Genomic DNA, 18,635 nt, shown 5'->3' with positions numbered 1-18,635 from the left:
ATAAGCAGACTGTCAGAGAAGTAAAATGAAAACTTTGTGAATATTTAGTTAGGATGACTGATGATCATGCTTACTTCTGTTTGTTTTTCAAGTTAAGAAAGTTAGTTACTGTACAGTATAGTGAATTAAACTGATCTTTGAGTACGCAAAAGAGAGAATTTCTCAAGCTTACTAACGGTACGTACGAACCTTCTTTATTGTGTACTTGTGGTGCTTCGATCATACATTTGTGATTATAACTCCGCGTATCGTTACTGTAGATTCAATTTCCAAACTACCGAGATCAATTCGGAGTCTCTTGGGCTATGACGGACCATAATCGGTAAATACCCTGTATGCATTCCCACTTTCGTGTTAATTATTTGTGATAGATAAATAAAGGTACTCAGGTACGATTCTATTTTAGAAAACCGTCCTCCAGCACGAGGTTAGAATTGGCGGAGAGAAAATGCGTCTTCAATTGGAAATTCAGCTGTGACGACAAATCAAAAAGACTTACTGAGGCAGACTCTAAGTTCTGAGTGATGTGTTTGGCGGAGTCGCAAAAATGTTGACTGGAAAGAAATTTCCGCAGAACGTTCGAGCATTGAGAATGCTGGCTGAGGAAGTTCTTCGAGGAGTACTTGATTGCAATACACTTGAGTCAAAGGAGGATTTCGTGGAGGTCTTGGAGAACATAGCCAAAAGGAGTAAGACTGCCAAACTGTGGGTGGACATGTTAATCAAACCAGTGTTCCTTATCATGAGGTTCGTCTGAGCTGAGCGGCAGGCTGATTGGCTGTTGCATCTTGAGGCATGCAAACAAATGCTTTCCTATTTCTTTGCCGCTGGCCATGTGCATTATGCAAGGTATGGTATGTGCTACCTAAGGGCAATGGAACCCCTCCCAGAAGAGGTACTAGTCCGGTTCATGAAAAGGATGAGGCACCAGCGTCCAGCGCGGACTATGGAATGGCCTGTGGAGTGATATGTTTATAGAAACTACTTTCATGAGATATGGCCATGCCCCAAATGGCATCACAGGATTAACCTTGAAGCCGGATATGCTCAATACCTGGGCATTGAGTTTTCATACATGTAGTACTGTGGAAGCTGCTCTGGGCGAAATGCTTGGAGATTCTGGAGACCAGGGAAGTGGACATAAGGAAGAAAAGAAGGCACGGATAGAGAATGGCAACAAGAACCGAGAAGCCATAAAGACGAAGCTTCAAAAATGTTTGGATCCACTTGATCCCGAGAAACATCCAGAGGATCTAGTGAACATTGCAACTGGTCAACATGGAACCCCGGCAGTGAATGTGCAGGAGGCTGTGCAGAAAGGATTTAAACAGATGTGCGAACTTGGAGAGAATTTACCTGATGGCTTACATGAGACAATTCACAAGACCGTGACTACCATGGTGGCTACAAAGAAACACGTAAATGTGGGAGGTAGTAAAGTGTACGACATGAATGTCATCTACTCCAGGGTCATAGGCCAACAGGCTAGTGGGCGTGATGTTAACATAAATGATGTCCTATCCTACAAAGTGGCCCCAGTACCAACGTCCATGTTTGACCCCACAGGAGAAATGAGAGCTGCAACATCAAAGTCTTCCTTAAAGTGACAGCTTCAGGTTGAGGTATCTGCTCGGACAACAGCAAGTGACATTTCAGTAGTTGTGATTGAAGGTTCAGCCCTACCCTGGGTAATTCCTTGGCCTGCAGAGGGCACCACTACAGACTACGCAAACAACTTGAAACACGCCATTGCCAAGAGACTAAAAGTTGGGGAAGTTCACCTAGTGTTCGATCGGTACTACGATTACAGTACTAAGAGTGTCACCAGAAGTGCTAGGGCCACTGGAGTTAGCCGAGTCCACGAGCTGCAGTTGAACACCAAGTTACCACCTCAAAAGACTGTATTGGCGGTGACCGAAAACAAAAAGCAATTGATAAACCTGATTGTCAAACTTCTGTTTGAAGACGAGTCATTCCATGAATACACCCAAAGTCACAAGTTGATAGTGATTGGTGAGGACGTTTGTTTTTGTTTGTTTTATTATCTTTATCCTGCATTGCGGAAAGCGGACTTGAGCGCTATGCATCGGTGTACGCCTTCCGACGTACACCTGACCCACGCTGCAGCCGACTGCAATGTCTGTTTCTGGTTGTCTACTCTTAAATAAAAATGTCTACTTTCAAATAAACTTAAAAATTAAAAATGACTTAAATTTGGTACTACCATAGATATCTTACATTATAGATATGCAACTCAGCAATCGTGGAATTATCGTCACGCTCGACTGACTTTATGGACACAATCAACAATCAAGGTTGCCAGCTTGGCTAGCGTATCTATGGTAGGCTATTATTGTACGGTTTGGGCTTGGCGAGTGGTGGCTTTTGAGCTCCTTTGGAATATTTTGTTTGGCGTATATTTCAAGTTTTCACAGAATAGCCTACTATGAAAAATCAAGACAATAATCTTTCTTCACGTAGGTTATGCAACTTCTGTTTCATGATCGTTGGAACTTTCATTTAAGCTTATTTCCAGTGACTCATTAAAGCTTGCTGTAGGCAGTTTACAAACCTGAGATAGAGGGGCGCCGGAACAATTTTAGGGTGAGATATACGGTAGCGATAATGCTGGGCAACTCATTCGTTTTCCCGCTATTAGTCATGAAAGTCGAAATGTAAGACAGATGAATAATTGCAATAGCTTGAACAAGAAACGAAAGGTAAATTTCACATTCATAGCATCACAATCTGCTGCAAAGTATAAAATGTGTCCACGGGATAATTTGTGTGGGCCTACTGTAGGCTATAGGCCCTATAATTTGGCTATTTGCAGTAGCTTACATGACCTTAAAAGGGCACCATTGCCCCCATCCAGAGAAAATTTGAGGGCAGGGGGGCATCCTCCCCCCTGCTGAGACAGCTTCATTAGCATCACGGATCCAACCGCCAAACCAAGACAATTTTAATGTTTGGTACACACCATAACTAGGCTACCAAATGCTGTAGCACAGCTTTCGGTAGCCAGCAGTAACTTTCATTTTGGTAACACTCAGTAGATTAATTGAATAAAACTTCAGCTTGTCCTGGAACTACAGCTCCAAAAAAGGTCTTTACTTACTTATCAATGGTTGACAGCCTTTTTGTTAGGCATTGTCGGAAATTTTCAGGGGTTGTCAGGCATTGTAGAGTAGCTACTTTCAGGGATTGTCTAGGATTTCCAGGCATTGTCGAACATTATCAGTGGTTGACGGGGTTATTAGGCATTATAGAACATTTTCAGGCATTGCCAAACATTTTCAAGGGTTGTCGAGAATTTTCAGGGGTTGTCAGGCATTGTAGAGTAGCTACTTTCAGGCATTGTTGGGAATTTCCAGGCATTGTCTAGGATTTCCAGGCATTGTCGATCAATATCAGTGGTTGACAGGTTTGGTAGTCATTATGGAACATTTTCAGGCATTGTCGAACATTTTCAGGGATTGTCGAACATTTTCAGGGGTTGTCGAGCATTTTCAGGGATTGTCAGGCATTGTCGGTAATTTCAAGGCATTGTCTAGGATTTCCAGGCATTGTCAATGCTAGACAACCCCTGAAAATGTTCGACAATGCCTGACAAACCCGTCAACCACTAATAATGATCAACAATGCCTGGAAATCCTAAACAATGCCTGGAAATTCCCAAAAATGCCTGAAAGTAGCTACTCTACAATGCCTGACAATCCCTGAAAATGCTCGACAATGCCTAAAAATGTTCCACAATGACTACCAAACCTGTCAAACACTGATATTGATCGACAATGCCTGGAAGTCTTAGACAATGCCTGGAAATTCCCAACAAATGTCTGAAAGTAGCTACTCTACAATGCCTGACAACCCCTGAAAATGCTCGACAATCCCTGAAAATGTTCCATAATGACTACCAAACCTGTCAAACACTGATATTGATCGACAATGCCTGGAAATCCTAGACAATGCCTGGAAATTCCCAACAAATGTCTGAAAGTAGCTACTCTACAATGCCTGACAACCCCTGAAAATTCTCGACAATCCCTGAAAATGTTCGACAATTCCTGAAAATGTTCCATAATGACTACGTACCAAACCTGTCAAACACTGATATTGATCGACAATGCCTGGAAATTCCCAACAATGCCTGAAAGTAGCTACTCTACAATGCCTGACAACCCCTGAAAATGCTCGACAACCCCTGAATATGTTCGATAATGCCTGAAAATGTTCGACAATGCCTCACAAGCCTGTAAACCACTGATAATGATCGACAATGCCTGGAAATCCTAGACAATGCCTAGAAATTCCCAACAATGCCTGAAAGTAGTTAGCCTACTCTACAATACCTGAAACCCCTGAAAATGTTCGACAACCCCTGAAAATGCTCCACAACCCCCCAAAAATCCGACAATGCCTGACAATGGGTATTTAGAGGTACCCTCTGTGACTGTGATTTGTTTTCAATCGCCAGAATCTCCATAAAGCAGTCCATGCGGAACGAGAATGTGACGTCATCACAAGCAATCCATACGTCAACTTGAAAACGAAGAAAGTTTTATTTAAACAAAAACCAAAAAAATATATTAAAAATAAAGTTGTTTTGCTGTGCCAAGTTTGAAGTCAATGCATACAGCCATAGCTACGCTGTTAGCCTTCAAACATCGTTACGCACCACTGAGTTGCATATCTATATATAAGATATCTATGGTACTACCCATTACTCGAAATCGATCACTGGGTAGAGACAATTATCGTAAAGTTTCTTGCCCAGAGAAACAACAGCAAGTGTTAGGGTGAGGCTGGTGCCCCTTTAAAATTAAAAACTTGAGCTAGTCATTCGGCCCTTTGTATATATGTTCTACAGCCTCTCTACAATCACTATTTAAAAAAAAGATGTAAAAAATTAGCATTTAAGGGTGCCAGTTTTGATCTAAAAATTTGAAAAAAATGTCATTTTTGTTAAAAAAACCCACATAAAGTGCGTTTGTAATACAATCAAAAATTTGTTTTGCCAAAAGGAACTTTATTGTCAGTACCATTTTTCACAGTTTGATGTTGTTGAAAAGACCCAAGGATAAAATAGGAATGATTTATGAAGTCAATTTTAGTCGTTTTCTTTGGTTAGAGAAAGAGATTTGGTTCTGCTCATGTTCCACAACTTGCAGCACGTTTTGAAAGATTTCTTCCAGCCTATAGCCACCGATAAAATCACTTGTGAGCTTAACACCTCTTTTTGAACAATCGTTGGTAACCAGCAGAGATTTGATAACATATTTGGCATTAAAAAAATTGATATCCGTTTTAAGACCGTTTTCCACGAGCAGACAGGCTTATACAAAAACTCTGTGTTAATGTTCAGCAATTCAAAGAAAGACCAAGAGTCTCGTTCGAACCAATCCTTGTATGTAATTGAGTAGGTGAAAGTGCAAATATCAGGAAACTGGTTTTCCAAACCCAATGCTGTATCTTTTCAAGGGTTTTGATGCTTTTTCAAAAGACAGCAGTTCTGTAGCTTTGCTTGTCATTTTCATTTGCTTTGTCACTGAACAAGATCACAGGAAAGATTCTGCTGTCAGATTCTAAAGATGTTTTTTGAAAGCAAATAAAGCTGACTCTGCAATTTCTTCATCAATTTCTTTAACATGAAAAAACACAACAAATTTTACAAAACGTTGAATTTTCTACAGTTGTTTTGGGGTACAAATAGTGGGACTCTTTGGAAGGGTAAGAATTTCTTCGGATAAAAGTGGCATTTTAATAGCATAAATCAATTTTGCCATCCATCTGGCTTTATGCATTGCCCCACAGCTCAAGAACCTGGACTTTTTGTGTACATCGGAGATGTCTGCTTGTAGGTAGAAGGCTGTGAGCTCAATTAACTCTTTGTAATCATCTCTTGGTGTTTTCTTGGAATGTGAGATAGCTTTCATTACTATCATCAGCTCTTATTTGTACTGTATATATCAAGTTCAGGGTGAGCACTGAGCATCATCGATATAGGAAAATGAAATTTTGTCTAAACCACTTTTTGTCTAATTTTGTCTAAATTTTGTCTAAACCACTATACGACTAGTTGTTGAAGTTTTCTTTGAATCTTTAAAATATCATAACATCAGGAGATTTTGATGATTCTATTCGCAGGTGATTAAACACCCGGCCGACAATTTATTCACCTGCGTTATGTCTGCATTCATGCCAAAATAACGATTTATTTAACTTATTTTGGATGGCAATACAGCTAGCTGTGATGTGGCCAGTATTGGAGCTGGTGGTATCAAACACCATAGCTCCCACCGATGCTTTGCAGTTCCAATCATCAAGTAGCTTTTCTGTTGCAGTACTGATCAATTCTCCCATAGGTTCTGATGAGCTAGCAGGCGACTTAGGCATTCCTAGTAGTTTAACACCACTCGGACCAGAAACAAGGACAGGTAGCAGCCTTTCATCAATGACCTTTAAATTGAGGCTGGACATCAGCTTTCTATCCCAATGTAGGGATCTAGTCCCAGGTAACGGAGGTTGCCACTTTTCTTTAATGGCACTGGCAGTTTCTTTAGCTGTTTTGGTGCGATACCTCAGTGCCTGTGTAGTGTGTATAATTAAGGTTCACCTTTGACATATCTCCACCACACGCAGTGATAAATTCCCTTATCATTATGGAAGCGGCCACAGGGCTAATTTTGTTCCTCAAACAACACCCAACTATCGAAGGGTATTTGAGGATATCATAAGGCACCCGAATCGTTGTGCCATCTTTGACGATGACACCTTTTGTAAGATGTTGGCAAAATAGCTTCAGTTTCAGAGACATTATCAGATGAAAAGTCTGCTGTTTCATCAAGTGTTGTGTCTATGAATTGTCTAACTTTTTCCAGTTTTCTTACTTTTTAGCTAATTCTACAGAGTGCTGCTCGGTTCTATTTTTGTTTTTGTTTTTTCTATTGTTACCATGTCTCGACCTGCAAATGTGGCAATCCCGTTTGTCATCATACTTTCTAAAAATTTGACATCTTCTTCCTCCTTAAGCAACTTGAATATGTTTTTAAGCCAAATTGGCAAAGTTTTGCTTAAAACATTCTGAAAATTTATTATTGCTGTATTGTGATCACGATCAGTGGCATTTATCTTTTGCAACTTTTTTAAATCTTAGTCGTAAAAATTAACAATTTTTCCATCCATCTTCTTTTAGGTAATTGCGTTTATGTTTGCAAGTGAATATGATCTAACCATTTGATTAGCAACTTTTTTGACAGCTTCTCTTTTATTTCATGTTCCACCTGGATGCAATGCTTGTATTTCATCAGTGAAAGCAATACACCACTGCACTGCATGCACTTCTGTACATAGTTCATAGTATCGCCATAGTACATAGTTCCATGTTCTATGTTTCTGTAGGCTGAACTGAAATGAATTGAGAACCTACAGCAAATCGTTGACCACATTAGTACATTAGCCTTATATATAGCATATGTTGCTGCCTTGTTGTTCTGCCATGCTGATGGCAGATAGCCTCCCTCAAAGCAATGCCTCCAATTCACATGTATTTACAAGCGGTATGACCATTACCTCACCTTGATCAATTGATCATATTCATGGCCTGTTGAGTAGATCCAAAATTGACTTAACATTGCTAAAAATGGCAATTTCTTTAGATTTTGCTATACGAAGCTGGAGGGTATGCACAGCACACCACTGCAGGAATTTGAACATGAAACTGGCACCCCAAGGGGTCAACCAATTTTTCTGAAACTTTGGATTTTTACTATTTATATGATATAGAACATTTGTTGAAAGGGCCAGAAAAATTGGGAGTCATAGGGGCATCAGCCTCACCCTAGCAAGTGTGGGTGGCTGGAGTCGAACATGCAGGCTCTCGACTGCGAGCCCAACGCGCTAACCACTCGTACGTGCTAACCAAATGCCCTATTTGAGATCAGCATGGTGGTGTAGTGATCAGGAGGGTGGACCTTTCAACTAGTCATGAGGAAGCGGACAATATCATTGTCCAACAGTGCTGTCTGCTTGAAATAATGAAGAGAGTGGTATAACTGTGATATCCGATGACACTAACGTTTTCATTCTCTTGCTTCATTATTATCACGCTGGAAGCATGAAAAATTGCATCACCATGGAATCACCAATTAAAGAACGAACAGTCATTGACATTGGAAAAACCGTAGAGAAGCATGTGTCTTTTGTGAATGAACTCCTGCCAGCCCATGCTCTTACTGGGTGTGATACGGTAGCATGCTGCTATGGGGTTGGCAAAGGTACTGCATTGAAGGTTCTGAAAGATGGTCACTCACTGTCACTTTTAGGGGTCATTGATTCTCCCATAGAATCAGTGATTGCGCAGGCAACCACATTCATGTCAGCCTGTTACGGCCAATATACTACGAGTAAATCAATGTCCGAAACACGCTGGAGGGTATGGGCATCCAAAACAGGTCGGGCCTCCGCGGTACCACCAAAACTTTGTTCCCTTCCTCCTACAAGTGAGGCCTTTAAAGAGAATGTAAGAAGGGCCCATCACCATGCCATTGTGTGGCGTTCACTGGAAAACAGCAATCCGCCTGAACTTGATGTAGAAATGTACGGATGGGTGAAAGACTCGAAACTTAAAACGCTACAACCGGTCCTCCTTAACGCAAATGTTAAACTCGCCCCAGAAACTGTCATGCGCATGATCAGATGTGGATGCAAGAGTGACAACCCCTGCAGAATGCTTTCTTGCAGCTGGACAAGGGATGGTTTGAAATGTACAATATTCTGTGCGTGTTATGCTGCAGGTTGCAGCCAGACTCTTACTTAGCATTTTAATTCAATTGGACAACGTCACAAATTTATGGACTAGCTTAATGACGAGATGATAACCACAACTGACTGTCCTGTGACTGTGGAAGAGGCTTGTACATTACTAATGGTAACATTTGTGATAACTACTGTAATAGTGACATTTGTGAGTGATGTTATATGTTAGATGGTATTTCACAAGCAAAGTCGCAGAAATAATAATTTTTTGTAAGTATTCAGCAAATATATCAGCAGCCATTTTGGATTTTACTGCAATGTATATATATAATTCATATGTCTGCGACTTTGCTTGTATATTGTCTGCGACAACGTATATTCAACGTACAGTAGAACTTGGATAACTCGTCACTCTAGGGGGAACAGAAAAAGTGACGACTTACGCGAACTGACGACCAATGCAAACAGCCAAATTTTGCCATTTTTTCGTGTCGCATTAATTTCATGGTGCTCCGCGACCTAATTAAATGCGATAGTGGTACTCTCCTTTTTGAGGTGCTATTCTTACCAGATTCATAATCCGCAATAATTTTTTCTGAATTTTTTAGGAGGGTGTTCAACGTCGTCCTTGGTAGGTCATGTTCTTCAGAAAATTTAGTCTTGTTCCTAATTTCGCCTTCTTTGAATTTCGTTACAATTTCATACTTAGCTTGTAAGTTTAAGCACTTTACCTTTCTCTTCGTCATCCTGCGTTGCTGCAACTTTTGTTTACACGAAACGGTATTGTCGCAAATGAATCACGCACGTGGTGAACAGCGCTTCTCTTATCGGCAACAGAGCACGTGCGCGGTGCTCGCACACCCGCAATCGACCAGACCTACAAACTCCACGCATGTGCGTCTGGCCCGATAGAGCGTGTGCGTGCACACGTCTTAGCGCAGTAATTTCTTCTCGAAAGAGTCTGTAAATGCCACGCCAGCATTTGGGTGGATGACAACTTAGACGAATTTTACGTCCCAGGGGAAGAAAAACGGTGACGACTTAATCGAATTGACGAATTATGCGATGACCACTTAACCGAACTTGATTGTGTACAAAAGATAGGCTTTCTGCCGGGACCTGGCAATCATTGACGACTTGGGCAAACTGACGAGTTTTCCGAAGACGAGTTATCCAAGTTCTACTGTATATACAGATTTGTCGTTGAATATACGTATATTCAACAACAATGACTGTCTGCGACAACGTATATTCAACGTCTGCAGACGTTAAATCAACGTAAAAATGACAGATTTTTTTGTCTGGGGTGGGATTGTAGCATCGCTACTCGTTCTAGTGATTATTTACTGCGAAGCTGTTGCGGTTTGCATTTAAAAATGTTTTCCTGCTGACGATCGCTAGTTTATCTATTGTTTTATGTATCAATGCCGCATAAAAAGTTGCTCCCACGCGGAAATATGCGTGGGGGCCTGGTCCCCACGGCTTAGGCGCCTATGGTTAAAATGATTAGTTTGGATCAACAAATGTGTGACCTACACTCCTACAGCTTAGATTGAAAGGAAATTATCAGGTAGGCTACCGTAACCTAGTTATCCCGACCAGCAAAAATTTGTTCCAAGAACCCAGTTAGCCTAACAGTTCATTTTTACATTGTAGTAACAGAATGAAAAGGCTAACCAAGTGTGTGGCCCATCGTTTTAACGTCGCTAAACGTTGAAATCGTGTAGAAAAGGGTGCTTTTGCTGACTAGGATAGGTTGAAACTGAGAAACATTCACAGAAGCCCTACGATACGTTGCATTTTTAAGATAATGTATTCAGACGTTGAATCAATGTACAAATGAAATGTTATGCTAAATGGGTTCTTGGAACAAAACGTAGGGCTTCTGTGAATGTTTCTCGGTTTCAAAGTATCCTAGTCAGCAAAAGCTCCCTTTTCTACACGATTTCAACCAGGGGCTCTATCCACTTTTAGAATTCGGGGGGGGGTGATTTTCGGATAGTGGGCTAAAATCGTCTTAGTCTTTCCAACCACTCCAATTAGTGGATCACCCCCCCTTGGATAGAGCCCATGTTTCAACGTTTAGCGACGTTAACACGATAGGCCACACATTTCTTTAGCCTTTTCATTCTGTTACTACAATGTAAAAATGAACTGTGTTCTTGGAACAAATTTTTGCTGGTCGGGATAACTAGGCTACGGTACCCGATAATTTCCTTTCAATCCAAGCTGTAGGCCACACATTTGTTGGTCCAAACTAATCATTTTAACTATTCAAAAGTACTAACTTATAGACATAAACATGATCTACAGTAGAATTCGCCTATAACGGCTTCGTTTATAACGTCAATTCGCCTATTACGTCACATTTCGCTAGGTCCCGGCAGAATTCCTATCTTTTACGTACATTGTAGTTCGGCTACAACAGCATCGCCTATAACGTCAATTCGCATGTAACAGCACCCTTTTATTGGTCCCCAGACGTCTTTTGTTCGTTTATAACGTCACTTTAAGCCATCACCTTCACCACGAACGGTCAGTCTTTCAATCCAGTTAGCGCTCCTGCTTGCAAAATGTCTTCCCTTTATTTTGCTATGTCGTTCCCAGCAGGGTCATTCCAGCCCAACTCAACCAGTGCTTCCATGGGTACCGTCTCAGATTTTGCTCAAAATTGCACCAAATGTACCCCTATGAGAGCAATGAAAAATCCCCAAGTTTCAGATGAAAATTCCAAGCAGCTTAGATTTTACGTCCGTTTAAACTTTAAGGGCCTCATCCCTTTTTCGTAACAGTGGACCGCGGCGTTCATTTTCAGTGGTTTTTGAAGGCACATATCTTCATTTCTATGCATGCAATATGCCTGAAAATTGGTATTATGGGTATTTCTGGGCTACTCTTTCAGAATCTGCTGTCATAATTGGACTAGGATGTGTTGATAAAAAGTTACAGGCATCTCAAAACTGGATTTTTGTTGGTCAAAATGTAAATTTTTTACATTTTGACCATCAGCTGTGAGTCCCCCTATTGGCCAACATCACCAAATTTGTGTAATTTAGGCAATAAGCATTGTGTAGAAGCAATAGAAGCAAAGTGTCTTGATACAAACATGAAATAATGGTTTTAAAGGCTACTGAAAATGGTCACCACTTAAAAAATACCCCTCGGACCCCCTTTTCCGGGGGGGTAGATAACCATGTAGATGGTACCCCAGAGTGATGAAACTTTCACTACTTAAAGATACATGTCTTGGCTATGCCTGATATAAATTAGAAGATCTCAACTCAACTCCTTCTTATATTACTCAGCTATTGAAAAGAAGCAGTTTTCCTGTACTCGGCCTGTACATTTTTAGGGTCATTCCATATCAAAACAGCCAATATGAAGATATCTTGTATATAAAACCTCTCAGATTTTGCTGAAAAGTTGTCATACTATGCTTTAGGCTAGGCTACCAAACGAAAGAATCCTAAGTTTTAGATCAATTTGAATTTCAGGCGTTATCCTCATTTTTGACTTGGGGGGGGGGGGGGGGGTAGCGACTGTTTGATTTGTTGTGATGTAATACAGTAATACCAAAAGTAGCGATAAAGCGAACAACGCGATACGCACGCTGTTACGGTGATTCACGTTAAATAAGTCACGGGGGGAGGAAGTAAGTTAATTTTGGGTTGGTTCAACGTTCGAGTCAGCACAAATCGATTTAATTTTGCCGGTGGGTTATAATGCGTAACAACAATGCCCAATAAGAAATTTACGTTTGTTTTACATTAATTCGACATCTAGTGACGTTGAATTATCATGAAATAACGTTAATTGCTCAATCAGGTACGGGTAACAAATCAATAGCTCCCTGCGAGAAGATTGCCTCGATTTACGTATACACTCACATATTTTCGGCACAATTAGGATACTGCGAGCAACACAAAGTCTGTTGGATAAAGAACTAGTCAGAGTCGGAATCATCGGAGGATGAGGTTGTCGCGTCGTCACTGAAATACTTGAAGAGGCAAAACTGCCCTTTCATGAACGCGATGCCATATCATCGGAAGCATTACTTTTCTTTACTGCCAAAGAACCATTTATTCGATGAAATAGTAACTTTTGCATAACAATTAAGCCAGTATTTGTAAGGTTGCAAACTTTTTACAGTTCACAAGAGCATTGTCAGCGCATAAAATACAGTAGCTTGCGTAATACTCTGGGCTACCGCCGTGTGACACGATGAAGTGCATGAAATTTCGTTTGATTAAAGCATACGGCAATTGCCGCCGCAATTCAAGGTTTGTTGATTTGGCGACGGCAATGTTTTTGCCGTCGTAGATGGAAGCTAATTTCGAGGGCTGATTAAATAATACTCAACAAATCGGTGAAAACACACATGTTGATGATTACACTTACAGAAATATTTAAACAAACATGGAGTTATGTTATGACTGGGATACTTAGTTAACTATTTTTATTGTAAAAGCTCTGAAAATTTACCTTTACTGTGTATAATTATGGGTCTGCTACTATTCGGTAAGTCCGATTCGGTGAGTCCGATTCGGTGAGTCTGATTCGGTGAGTTCCTAACCTCTAACCCTAACTTCTAACCCCTAACCCTAAAACGGCAATGATAATTAGGCCACGGTACCCGATAATTAAAAAAAAAATTTGAAAAAATCCCCCGTTAAGGGATCGGACTCACCGAATCGGACTCACCGAATCGGGCCATTCCGATAATTATACGATTAACGATACATCCCAATGACCTTGCTTTGAGATAAATGAACAACCATTGCAGTTAATGGTGTGGTTAAAAAGAATAAAAAAGTTAAAAAAATAAAAAAGCACAGATGAAAGCAATTTAACACTTTATTTTTGACTGACAAAAAACAACAATAATTAAAAATATACATATCCATACAAAAACATGAACTGCAAACAACAAAATTAGAAAGAGAATTGGAGTGCAAGGCAGATATTATACATAACTTAGAAAAACAAAATTTGCAAGCAATATTTTGACAGGATATGTGGGGCTGTGGGCCTGCTAAATCATTTGGCTGTCGAAGGTATAGTGGAAGGAAAGAGATGCAGAGGAAGACTGAAGAGAACTTGGGGAATGGGGAGATGATGTACTGTGTCACCGCGATGGGCTGACTTATCGAGTACCGGTATCAAAAAAAAGAGCAGAAGATCACAACTTGTAGAAAAAATTGACAGCTAACCTTTAACTCGGAGATGGCACATGATGATCATGCTAAGCTAGTATCACTAATAGACCTCCCCAATCCCCGGACTTTCTTTTGTTTTCATCTATATCATATTGTGACTTTTCTGCATGGGTTTTCAATGCTGATTTCAAAAATATACATAAATTTTTTTTTCAATCAACGTCTGGGAAATTATTCGCTGTTGCTTAGCAACAACTTTTCATAAAAATTACAAAAATCCACTTTAAAACCTCTTTACTTTTAACCTAGTATGCTGATATCTAGACAATCTGAAAGCATTTCTTCTGCTGAAAAATTTAAAAAAAAAATAATAAAATTGGACGATCGGTACTACAGTTATGACTGTTTTAGTACCCAGATTATGCAGTCACGCATGACTGATTTTTGTTAATTTATTGCCAAATGATACTAGAAAAATGGTGAAAGTTGCTGTCAAGGGGTTTTTTGTGGGTAAGGAGTTCAAAAAATGTATTAAAAAGTGTCTCAGAGCAAAAGAAAAAAAATTATTAAAAAATTGATACGAACAGTCATGCATGAATGATTTTGTCGCAGTCGCTTCATTCCTACAATGAGATGTATTCCTTAGGCACCACAAACGTTAAATGCCTAGAGTCATATACAGTATAACGTGGAACCGATCATCTCAATGTAGCTAACATCTGGGTACCCATTGCACTTGATGTTAGAATACACGCTTCATTGCTCGGAAAGAGCTCTGATCCAGTGCAAGATGGTCACGGTCCGCCACAATTTCAATAGCGTCTCTAACCCAGCACAATGTAGTTTAAGATGTATCTAAATCATGTGGCAAAAAAATGGATTAAGTCAGCTGAACTTAACGATAACCTTCTGTAATGCATTTCAGGTTTCACTATTGATCAGTTAGCATTTTCTACTTGTATCTTGTATGATTATATAACGTATTGTATTCACTTCTACTGTCTAATATTCCGTGTGTATTCATGTATCCATCATGGAGCTGAGAAAGAATAAAATGAACAATAGTGGTTTGCTTAGTAATTTGCAGCCTTTAAAACATTTAAAGGAAGGACAATTTAGACCAACTGGTGGAGATGTTCTTCAGAAATACATACGGTATATCATCTTCAATTAAATCCTCATAGCCACCAGAGTGGGAAGCTCGCAGCTTGGGATACGGCAGTATGTCTAGCAAAAGTATGGCAGCCTGCTTGCATTCCACTGATGACAAAACAAAATATTCAAAACAAAATTGTTCGTTTGGTTGATGAATACAAGAAATACAAACATGCCAAAAAGGAATCTGCTGCCTTAATTAAATTTCGAGAAACACTGACAACACGATTTATGATATCTGCTAAGAATGCCGAAAGTCTTTTTAACAAAAACAAAACATTGCTACCAGAAGATAAGGCAGAAGGTATACAGTTCCTTAAATTACTTGAAACAAACCAACCAGCATCTTTTGGACCCCTTGATGGAAAGAGATTGAAACGCTTCAAGAATCATGCATTGAAAAATCGAATAGTAAGATGTATGTTTGTTCCCAGTATGCTTAACAGCCTAATGATTTTTAAAGTATATAACATATCTATTAATTTTTGATACGGATGCATAAACAAGACGTTTTTTACAGATAAATGCAGGTTCTCAGCCATCTACTTCAGGACTTAATTTACTCTCCTCGTCATCTTCTAATGTCATCTTCCCAATAAATTAAGTCGAATTTGCACTGAGAATCTGCATTTATCTGTAAAAAATGTCTTGTTTATGCATCCGTATCAAAAATTAATAGGTATGTTACTTTAAAAATCATTAGGCTGTTCACTTTGTTCAGCATACTGGGAACAAACATACACCATACTTTATTACCTTTATTCGATTCTTCAATGCATAATTCTTGAAACGTTTCAACCTCTTTCTATTAAGGGGTCCAAGAGATGCATGTTGGTTTGTTTCAAGTAATTTAAGAAGCTGTATACCTTCTGCCTTATCTTCTGGTAGAAATGTTTTGTTTTTGTTAATAAGATTTTCGGCATTCTTAGCAGATATATCATAAATCGTGTTGTCAGTGTTTCTCGAAATTTAATTTGGGCAGCAGATTCCTTTTTGGCATATTTGTATTTCTTGTATTCATCAACCAAACGAACAATTTTGTTTTGGATATTTTGTTTTGTCATCAGTGGAATGCAAGCAGGCTGCCATACTTTTGCTAGACATACTGCTGTATCCCAAGCTGCGAGCTTCCCACTCTGGTGGCTATGAGGATTTAATTGAAGATGATATATCGTATGTATTTCTGAAGAACATCTCCACCAGTTGGTCTAAATTGTCCTTCCTTAAAATGTTTTAAAGGCTGCAAATTACTAAGCAAACCACCATTGTTCATTTTATTTTTCCTCAGCTCCATGATGGATACATGAATACACACGGAACACAAATATTAGACAGTAGAAGCGCATACAATACGTTCTATCATCAAACAAGTAGAAAATGCTAACTGATCAATAGTGAAACCTGAAATGAATTACAGAAGGTTATCGTTAAGTTCAGCTGACTTTTAAAATCCATTTTTTGCTACATGATTTAGATATATACATAAACTACATTATGCTGAGTGAGAGATGATATTGAAATTGTGGCGGACCGTGACCATCTTGCACTTGATCAAAGCTTTTTCCGAGCAATGAAGCGTGTATTCTAACATCAAGTGCAATGGGTACCCAGATGTTAGCAACATTGAGATGATCGGTTCCACGTTATACTGTATATGACTCTAGGCATTTAACGTTTGTGGTGCCTAAGGAATACATCTTGTTGTAGGAATGAAGCGACTGCGACAAAATCATTAATGCATGACTGTTCGTATCAATTTTTTAATAATTTTTTTTCTTTTGCTCTGAGACACTTTTTAATATATTTTTTGAACTCCTTACCCCCAAAAACCCCTTGACAGCAACTTTCACCATTTTTCTAGTATCATTTGGCAATAAATTAACAAAAACCAGTCATGCGTGACTGGATAATCTGGGTACTTAAACGGTCATAACTCTGGTACCAATTGTCCAATTTTAATAATTTTTTTTTGATATTCTTCAGCAGAAGAAATGCTTTCAGATAATCTAGATATCAGCATACTAGATTAAAAGTAAAGAGGTTTTAAAGTGGATTTTTGTAATTTTTATGAAAAGTTGTTGCTAAGCAACAGCGAATAACTTCCCAGACGTTGATTGAAAAAAAAAATTATGTATATTTTTGAAATCAGCATTGAAAACCCATGCAGAAAAGTCACAATATAGATGAAAACAAAAGAAAGTCCGGGGATTGGGGAGGTCTAATCACTAAGTGATAACTCTGCACCGCACAACAATCAAAATCATATTATGCTAAAATGAGAAGTCGCATATAATTCAAAATTTGATAGTATTACATACCTGCTTGTGACATGGTTTCATTGTATTTTTTTATGATTTGCTGCAGTAGTGTAGATTCCATTATTGCAAAATTTAACCTAATAACAGTGCATATGTTGTGCACTGAAAAAAAAAAAATATATATATATATATATATAAAAAAATACAATATCTTCATCATGGTTATTGGTCATATGATGCAAATTTTCTGTTACACACGTGCAATATTCATTTACATAGTACCATGTCAAGATCCATAAAAAAATTATAAATGCAACATCTAGGACTGCAGTTATCAACTGTCATTTTCTATTATACATATATACAATATTAAAACAATGAAAACTATTAATACTACAAAAAGTGCTCAATACCAAGCAAAAAAGCAAAGCAGAGCGAATTAAATCAAATATAGTTATTACTATCTGAAGCCTTTACAAATTGTTTCACCTAACGGATCATCAGAAGGTCTTATTCAAATAGAATCAAAATTGACCTTATACAATATTATATATATACCTATATACAATATTATATATACAATGCTATGAACAGTTTTCAGTTAGAAATGTTTTTTCTAATTTCTTACAGTATATACAATACATATTATACCGATAAATTAACTTCATCTGCAACTGACAGTTGATGTTTTTTCTTTGGTCTCGCACCTGTTGATTATAATGATTTCCCTAACCACAAATATTTAGTGAAATAACCATAGACTACTTAAGTAAAGGACTGGAACCTCCCATGCTCGGGGTGTGTAACTTGAGTCCTGGCTAAAATGACTTCTAGGGAAGCTAGAAACACAATCTTGGATTCCATATTAGGGTTTTTGAGGATGGCTAGTTCAATAGTGTTACTTTCAACACCATCTGAGGTCATTTTCAAGGTCAAAATATTATATTTTAAGGTCAAGAATTTTGGTCATTTTTGCTCATTTTTGTGTCTAAATCGTAAAGCAAAACTGTTTGAAAAAAGTATGTGACGAAATATGATATTGTGCACCTACTGCATCTATTGTGTAAGATATTTTCTCTACACTGCGTAAGTTCTTTGAAGTTCTTTTTCTTTATTTGTGGAAATATTTTGATGATTTCATATGCCCTTGTAAAACATTGCGGTTCCAAGCTTTTGTGACGTAACAATTTACTGAAATCATAGCTGTAATTTGCAGGACGACACTGAAATGCGTTGCCGGTTTCATTTTGCTGAGTTGTTATCATTTGTAGATGCACCTTTAGCTAGAAATAATGTTGCTTGTACTACT

The 18,635-nt window shown here is 38.7% G+C and overlaps 1 protein-coding gene across 1 annotated transcript in view; it reads right to left on the bottom strand.

Moving 5' to 3' along the window:
* Nucleotides 1-17,484, bottom strand: part of LOC145781418 (very long chain fatty acid elongase 7-like) — a 29,496-nt gene extending 12,012 nt beyond the window's left edge. The window contains exon 1 of the mRNA XM_082593206.1: nt 17,387-17,484. Coding sequence (XP_082449332.1) covers nt 17,387-17,447 — 61 coding nt within the window. The 5' untranslated portion in view covers nt 17,448-17,484. The remainder of the gene's footprint in view (nt 1-17,386) is intronic.
* Between the last annotated feature and the right edge of the window lie 1,151 nt (nt 17,485-18,635).

This window comes from Aplidium turbinatum, chromosome 1 (assembly GCF_918807975.1).
Source record: "Aplidium turbinatum chromosome 1, kaAplTurb1.1, whole genome shotgun sequence".
Classification (NCBI taxonomy): Eukaryota; Metazoa; Chordata; class Ascidiacea; order Aplousobranchia; family Polyclinidae; genus Aplidium; species Aplidium turbinatum.
Note: the sequence above shows the minus strand (reverse complement) of the source record. Positions and strands in the feature narration are given on the sequence as shown.